General features: G+C 40.9%; 1 protein-coding gene across 2 annotated transcripts in view; it reads right to left on the reverse strand.

Moving 5' to 3' along the window:
• The window catches only part of CUNH21orf91 (chromosome unknown C21orf91 homolog), a 29,229-nt gene extending 21,304 nt beyond the window's left edge, over nt 1-7,925 (reverse strand). Inside the window, exons 1-2 of one of the 2 annotated variants that reach the window (XM_024732033.1) lie at nt 7,842-7,925; nt 6,472-6,605 (exon numbers count right to left, since the gene is read on the reverse strand). In XM_024732033.1, the coding sequence (XP_024587801.1) occupies nt 6,472-6,598 (127 nt within the window). In that variant the 5' untranslated portion in view covers nt 6,599-6,605; nt 7,842-7,925. Of the gene's footprint in view, nt 1-6,471; nt 6,606-7,550; nt 7,636-7,841 lie in introns of those variants that run through there. The other variant, XM_024732032.1, reaches the window with a different exon arrangement.
• Between the last annotated feature and the right edge of the window lie 807 nt (nt 7,926-8,732).

The following is an 8,732-nucleotide window of genomic DNA, read 5'->3' on the forward strand; positions in this document are numbered from 1 at the left end:
CACAGTGAGAATTCCCTGGAGGTCCAGTGGTTAGGGCTCCGCGTTTCCACTGAAGGGGGCACAGGTCGATTCCTAGTCAGGGAACTAAGATCCCGCGTGCTGAGTGGCGTGCCCACCCCTACCCCCCAAAAAAAACAAAGCCAGAAGTAACTTGCCTATGGTCTCACAGCTACTAAATGTGGATTCAAATCCAGAGAGTCAGGCTCTGGAGTGAGTGCCCCCACCAGGAGTTTTTGGACCTCAGTGGCACAGAATTAGGAACCTGTGCTCCTAATCACCACGCTACAATTGTTCTGCAGCTTCACTGTATCAAGAGCAAACAAATAAATCTGAGTGCCACTGCTTATACTGCCAAGTATTCTTGGAACAAATGGCAACAACTGGAGTTCAGCCTTTTGAATTAGATTCTGGCACAATAATTTCAAGATTAAGAAATAAAAATATAAAACTGCTCTTACTGGTAACATTTGAGAACCAGTATGACACAATAAGCTTAGGTATCTCACCAAGAAAACCCAACTAGTAAGTGGCAGGGTCAAGATTCAAGGCCAGGTCTGAGCCCAAGGCCCACATGCTCAATCACTACAGCAGAAGTGGAGCAGTAGCAGATGTATCCAGCTGTAGAAAAGCAATCTTTCCTGTAAAGGTATGAGGAAGGTGGAATTACCACGTTAGTCTGTCATGAACAGAGGCTGAGAGAAAGCGGGAAGTAGTTTTCCTAAGTTTATAACATCTAACTTACCTATAATGAGCAGTAGCGTTAATCATCACATCTTATGTACCGAGATGGGTCAGAAACTTGAAAATTCTTATAAGCTTTTTGGCAACAAGTTCACATGAGATCTGGCTGCATGCCCATCCTCAGAATACAATGCCTCATTCTCTAAAAATCCCTTCCAGTTCAAACTCCTGGGTTAGAAGAATCACCAGAGCATTACTTGTTGGTCTTAGTTATAGCTCAAATAGTTTGTCTTCAATGTGGTAACCTTTAATTACTAGAAAGGCCTCTCTATGGCCGATTTTGCTAGGTGCATACTCAATGTCCTTTGTCCCTTTCTTTGGAAAACACTGATTTTATTTGGAGCAGCTTCTCTTGAAAGGGGAGTGGAATGTATAAGAAATTGTTAGGTGGGACTTTAGGAAAAGCTCCTTTTTAGATACAGGAGAGAATGCTAACATGTATCTTTTGTCAGATGTCCTTTCTTTTCTGTCTGAGAATAAGGAAGCAATGGCTGGAGTTCTAGCATCCACCCTGGCTCATGAGATGACTGACGATGGCAAATATGTGTTAAGGAAAGTGGATTAGAAAAACAGAAGCAGCTTGAGTCTTTCTGATCATGGAGCTACCATACCAACTCCAGACTCAACTTCTTTTAATATGAGACATATAAATATCCCTTCCATTTTATTTCATCATTATTATTTGGATTTTCTATTACATAGAGCCAGACCTAACTCCTAATGGAATATACCATTCCAACTGAAATTCATGTACGATCTCAATTTTAAATTCATCCTAGACTTTAAAATTAGACAGCTTAAAGTTAAAAGGAGAAAAAATTGGGGGTAACTAAAAAGAGGCCACCATTACTAGGACTGGGATAAGAATCTGGAACCTGGCTCCTAAGATATGGGTTGTTAGTTAAGTCACAAGTCTTTACCAGATGTTGTTAGCCTAGTTTTATTTTTAAAAAATATTCTATAATTTAAAGTTATCATCAATTAAACCTACATTTCACTTCTACCCTCCCTACTCCTGTCCAAATAATGAGATTTTACTATCAGAGCCATTTAAAAAGTGTTCAAATTTATTTAAAGTAGAATTAAAAGGCAGTTAAAGAAAAAATAAACCTTTCATCTGTATTTCTAAGTATATCAAAGATAGCCAAGCTAAAGTTCAAAAGGCATATTAGGCTTTATATTTAAAAGTGCTCTTTTAGTTAATAGCAAGGCATGATGTTTGTCATTACGGGAAACAAGAGAAAGAGGTTAATGCCAGATTGAATTAGCAATATACAGTCTCCTTATCACAAGTAAAGTGGTGGGCTTTTACTTAAGTGGAAAGATGCTGATGTGCCAGAAGCAAGTCAAAGGAAGAGCTGTTGACAGGCTTTAAGTAGTTAATAATCAATCTTGACTTCCAAGCTAAGTCAAGATTTAATATTGAGATTCAAACTGCTTCCTGACTACTGACCATGTGAACCATGTTTTGGTCAAAGACACAGAGAATCAAGGAAGAATGAGATTAAAAGTGAGCATTGGGTTCACCAGTGCCTTAACCAAGTGAAAACACCTATAGACTTCTCTTGCTGGAAAGATTACTAAGGATCTGCATTAGGGTCTGTTTCTAGAACAGTTCCTGGGCAGTTCAACAAATTAGAGGAGAATGAAGTCTGAGATGGATTTTACAGTCCAAGATGGACTAGTAGGCATTAAAAATGCTTACTAATCAACTAGCAAGATCAACTCACACTGAAAACTTTGGCATAAGAGGAATTGATCTTGTCTTATAAAAAAGTTTCTCTCGGGCTTCCCTGGTGGTGCAGTGGTTGAGAGTCCGCCTGCCGATGCAGGGGACACAGGTTCGTGCCCCAGTCTGGGAGGATCCCACATGCCGTGGAGCGGTTGGGCCCGTGAGCCATGGCCGCTGAGCCTGCGCGTCCGGAGCCTGTGCTCCGCAACGGGAGAGGCCACAACAGTGAGAGGCCCGTGTACAGGAAAAAAAAAAAAAAAAAAAGTTTCTCTCTATAGAATAGAAAGGAAGTCAATTATTAGAGGAAGGTACAAATACTAATTATTTGCACAGTATTTTGGTACAAAATGAGAACTGACAGTATGAAGTAATAGATTGGAGCCCTGGATCTCTCTCCCATCCCCCAGCTGTAGTTTCATTTCTGACTTTCTTATATCACAGTTGAGTTTCATTACTGGCTCCTGACCACTCTGGGCTACCTTCCTCCCAGACTTAATAGCCTAGGTAACAGTAGTCGGTAAATAACTTTAGAGATTTTAGCACCATGAACCATGAGGCATATTAATGTATTTGATCATACATGCATATAGCGTCTTAGTGTCAAGGACAGGCCATCAGTATTAAGAAGTTTAAGCATCTATCTCCTAATCCTAGAAGTGGACAAGTAATTCTAATGGTGAATTATAAGTGCCCCACCCCATCAATCTCCTTAAAGTGCATTTATTTGGTCCTTGAAGTATATCACCTATGGGTTGAAAGTATATGAAATGTAGGTACTCGTTTACTTTTAAGTACTGTAAAGTCACAGAAAAAAAGGCAACTTAGAGCCAAGCTCAGAATATGAAATCTCTCCTACAAGGTTAGACTGTCTTTTGTTATTTCTTTCTTTCATCTTAATTTTATAAATACATGCATGAGCACATTTTAAAAAATTTGATTAGACTAGTTTTGATTTGACATAAGCAACACTTGATTAGCACAGTTTTGATTTGACATAAGTAACAATCCAAAAGGTGTAAAATATTTTTGTTTACTACAAACCTGTGGACTCAAAACTACCCTAAAAATTCCAAGAAAATTTTTATCTAGCCTCTTAGCTGAAAAAAGAATAGAAGGCTTTAGAGCAAACTCAGCAATTAGAAAGCTAAGAAACCAAGTAACAGCAACATTGCCATACTACAAAAAAGTTATACCAAAAATAGTAAAGTTAAATGTCATATTTTTTTAAAGTCCCTCTTATCTATTTATTGATTGGCACTGTGCTGAGAATTTGGTAGGGGAAAGAAAACTTCAAAAACATTTAAAAAGGTTTACTGGCATAGACAAAGAATAGACTTTGTTATTTTTCAGGTATGTGATTACTTTATTATCACTTTTTACCATTGATTTTTAAAAAACCTGTATACTGGGCTTCCCTGGTGGTGCAGTGGTTGAGAGTCCGCCTGCCGATTCAGGGTACACAGGTTCGTGCCCCAGTCCGGGAAGATCCCACATACTGCGGAGCGGCTAGGCCCATGAGCCATGGACGCTAAGCCTGCGCGTCCGGAGCCTGTGCTCCGCAACAGGAGAGGCCACAAGAGTGAGAGGCCCGCGTACCGCAAAAAAATTAAAAAAAAAAAAAAAAAAAAAACCCTGAATACTGATATAAAAATAGAAATTTTGAGGAATTCAGGGTTCTCATTTCCCTCTTTTTTCCTTAAAATTCCTAATACTTAGAAAAAAATCTCATGATATTAAAATGGTTATATGCACAAGCTCATCACTGTAGTAAATATAAAATGTATTGTATCTGTGAGATCTAGGAATTGACTTCAGATAAACTGAGAAGAAAATTCTAAAATAATTTTTCTTATGAAGATTTAATTGGCATTTAAAAATATAAAACCTTGAGTGTACATAGAATATAGAGTTCTAATACAAATTGAGAATAATTTTCGTCTAAGTTAAAGACAACTCTTATTTCAACACATAGGGCTTATGACAAGCTTATATATTGAGATAAATATTATCAGAGATGAAATATTTATAAGATGGTACCTGAGGAATACTTGTATATTCTCTATACAATGATGAAGAACCAATTAAAAGGCATTAAAAACAGGCTAGAAAAGCAAATATGAAAGTTTACATTTCTGTAGATAAATCCTATCACAGCATGAACAGCACTAATGATTTAGCAGGAAGCACTGATAAGGAAAAGTTGGCTGACCGAATATCAAGGAGCGCAATTAGGACTCAGGAAAACAGGTTTCTAATATTAGCCCCATCAACTAAAATAACTACTGACAGTAGATCAATGGAATTAAAATCACATATACTAGAACTAGATTGGCAGGCTTCAAAGCCCAGCACTGTCATTCACTGCTGGGCAACTTCAAAGTGCATTTTTTAGGTCTTGAAGGTTAGACTCCATCAACTTTAAAATGGATAATAGTAGCCATCCCAGAGCTATTTTGAGCTGAAACAGATAATCCATGTAAGGTGCTTAGTACAATGCCTGGCACATAACAACAGCTTGCCATCACTGCTAGAGCAACCTTGAACAGTCCAACTACCTGGTTGCCAGTTTTCCTCAATGTAAATACAGGTTTGGCTGAGTCATTTCTAATGCCTTTGCCCATCTAAAACTAAAATCTACAATGTAAAAGAATGTATAAGGCCAACTCTATTTCTAAAGAACATACATTAATATCTTTCACTCTAGCATGATTAAGGACATGGTAATTTAAATGCTACAGAAGAATCATGTTTTTTAAGTCATCCCTTTGAAATTAGTTATAATGCTACATTTACTAAAGCCAAAGTTTTATGCGTTCTATGCAACCCACAGGAAATCTATGATCTTCCATCGATTATCATGTTTAGCAACTACAGTTCTGAGTACAATGGCAAAACTGTCAAAACCAATATGATCTTAAACGGAAAATGAATGTCATATAATTAACTCTACATGTTTTTAGTAGCCTACTTATGGTTATAATTTTGACTTTTACTGCAGAGTATCTATATATATTAATTTGGCGCCTACAACAATTTCTGAAAAACAAGTCTCAATAGGAATCTCAAGGTACATAATCCTATTTTTTTAATGGCAAGAACATTTGATATTTCCTATTTAATAAATAGAACAAGTAGAGATAATACAAATTAATCTAAAGATCTAACAAAATCTCTCTACTGAAATGTTACAATTCAAAATTCAAATGGCAGGCCAACTTTTTTTATTGCTAGAATATTAAGATTCTTTTTTAGTGTGACTCAAATATTAAAAAAAAAAATCAGAATTTATCATGGTAACATCAAGATTAAGAAAACATATCCCACATGTTTCTCAGGGACAAACTACTGATACCCACAGACACATTAATTGTGCACCAACCCAAATACTTTAATAGAGATTTTTTTTTTAAGTATTTGGAGAACTCTTTTTCGTATACTCTTAGAGATACTACTGAGAAATTTTAAAAGCCTTTTTAGTTTAAAGGTGTGTGTGATCACTGAAAAGAGGTTATCTAAAAATTTTAAAATGTGTTGCAGATAATAAGATAGCACTGGGGAAAAAAGTTATAGCTCACCTCAATTAGGTACTAGCACGGTAGGCCAAAAGAATAAAATTACATTCGCCTATCAATGTAAATGTTTGGTTATGTTTTTTCTTAATATTAAAACAAAACAAAACACACACACACGTGTGTTAAAATCTGACAACTTAAGCTCTCAAACCAGCAAAGTTTACTAGTCAATACTCATTCCTCATTTTTATATTAGTAAAAATGGGATTAATGCTGTGGGAGTTAAAAAAAAAAAAGTTTCTCTTAAATTCATAGCTGTGCTACCTTGTTTCATTTCCAGAAACCCTTATCTTTAACAGATCTCCACTTCATACTTGACACAATTTACAATCATTCAAGAAATTTTAGTTTTACCTTGTTAACTAGTTCAGCATAAAATAGTTCTGTAAAGTTCACGCCATAAAATTAATTACACTGTGTCCTTACCATCAATATTTAGCTCAAAACAAACGTGGCAGAAGGAGAGTGTTTCTTTGTCTGTTCCCAGTTTACAAACGCTGCAGATGTTGTCATCATTCAAATCAATGCTTACAAACTGCTCCTCTTCGTTCATAGTGCCCCTGTTAAGAAACAGAAAAAGAAAGTTACACAATTTCAAGAACTTGCCATTAACGGCAATATTAGGAAATTCTAGGAAGACAGAAGGATGCTGTTCAGGTTATCTAAAGCAACAGCCCCATCAAACAAGCATTGCCATACTTGTACTTCAATATTATACTTTTATTGTGCAAAGACACAAAGCTAGTAAAACTTAAAGCCTAGCCGTAAGTGACACTACGCCTAAGCGCCTTTTTCGGTCTTGTGTTTTATTTAGTTGAGGGGGTCTGACGGAAAGCAGTTTTCGGGTATTCTAGCCCACCCCCATCCGAGTAGGTGAAGGATCTTAGCAGCGACACCTATTCAGCTACCGGGGTCAACCTACTTAACGCTGTTAAAGGTAGGACGAACGATCTGTTCGGGACACTGCTTTGCTAACTTCATTGTGGGAACCTCAGATGCGTTTCGCTAGCTCGGCGTAGTGAGGTTTCCTATTCGAGATCCGGGGCAGGAAAATGCACATGGAAAAGTGAACACTAGGGAGGGGGCCCGGCCGCTTACAAAGCATCCTCACGGAAGGTCGGGCAGCGGCTCCGCTGTGCGGCCCGGGCACGGCCGGAGGCGGGGTGGCCAAGCAAGGCTGGGGGTCCCGGAGCCCGGCCGGCGGGAGCGCCACGTCCCCTCGCCCCGGGCTTCCTCCCACCCAGGAAGAAGGCGTTCGAGGGCCACGGCAGCTGGTCCATCTGGACTCAGCGCCTCTGGGAGCCGGGTCCCCGGCGTTGGGGGCGCGCGCTTGCCCCTCAGGGTGCCGCGAACCCGTGTCATTCTCTCCGACCGTCCGTCGGGGAAGCCCGCGCGGAGCAGCGCCAGGGGCCGCGGGGCTTAGAGTGCGAAGGCGGCTGGACCGAGGGGGCGGGGGGCGGGGACCGGGGCGCAAGCAGTCGGGGGCAGGGGAGCTGGGGCTTTACCGTCCGGCTTCGCGCGCCGCCGCCGATCCGCGCGGCCCAGGATCCTCCACTATTGTTTCCGGCCGCAGCGCAGGCGGCCGCAGCGGAGAAGGCTGCCGTGCGCCGGCCCCGCCCCCTCCCGCCGGTGCCATCCCTCGGAGGCTCTGGGGGGGATGGGGGACGGCGCGGCTAATAGCGAAGCCGCGCGCTCTCTCGGCGGCCGCGGGCACCGCCGCTCCCCTGCTGCACCGACGCCGCGGCCTCAACTCGGATTTTCTCTTGATTCCGCGCCTCTTGGCCGGGGTCTCTTACCGTTCTGTGGAAGGTAGCTCCTCGCACGCCCCCTCCTCTAGGCAAGTAGATAGAGGAGTCCGTTACCACCTCCCCCTTCAGGGTAGTGGAAACTACTGCCCCCGGACGGGGGCCGCAGGGGCGGGGGCAGAAAAGTGACGAGTGGATGGGTGAGAGGGCCAGAGATGCGTGGGTGGAACTTCGTGTGAAATCGGTAGACTGAAGCAAAATAGTATCATTTGATCTTTGAGTTAGGTGCCAGTTGAAGTATTTAATGAGGGAAAAGTTCGTTTTCAAGTTTCATAATTTAGAGATAATCTTAAATACAGAAGCTTATTTTTTACAGATTGTCTTAGAAATGGGGCGCCCCTCCCCTGTAATATGGCGCATTCCTTACACGCCCACGAGGATAATCCCGGAGCCCCACCTCTTACTTTAGGTCCTGCCTCTTTAAAAAGCTGATATCTTTTTGCCCACTTTGCTTGACATTTTAAGCCATTTTTTAAAGGTTATAATTCATGTAACACTTTCACTTACATTTTCTATTGTAATCCTCAAAACAGCCAAAGAAGAGAAACCAAAAGAGTTTTCTTCTTTTGCATCCTAAAAATGACTAACCCAGATTATCTATTGGTTAGAAACAGAGCTGGGACTTGAACCCAAGGCTGCTGACGTAAAATCGCTGCTATTTTCCAGAGCATCATAAGCAGCTGTCCTGGTTACACCAACAAAGAGAAAGGGGACTAGGTTGTCAGTCTACATGTAACCGGTGGTAGGAATGGATTCCATAGATCTTGGGAACTTCTAGACCAAATTGACACTTGATATAAACCATCAGTGCCCCAGAAAAGTGGTCTGTGTTTTTGCTACTTGAAGTGTAGGAGATGAACCAGCAACATTGGCCTCACCTGC

Source organism: Neophocaena asiaeorientalis, unplaced genomic scaffold (genome assembly GCF_003031525.2).
Source record: "Neophocaena asiaeorientalis asiaeorientalis breed wild unplaced genomic scaffold, Neophocaena_asiaeorientalis_V1.1 scaffold55, whole genome shotgun sequence".
Classification (NCBI taxonomy): domain Eukaryota; kingdom Metazoa; phylum Chordata; class Mammalia; order Artiodactyla; family Phocoenidae; genus Neophocaena; species Neophocaena asiaeorientalis.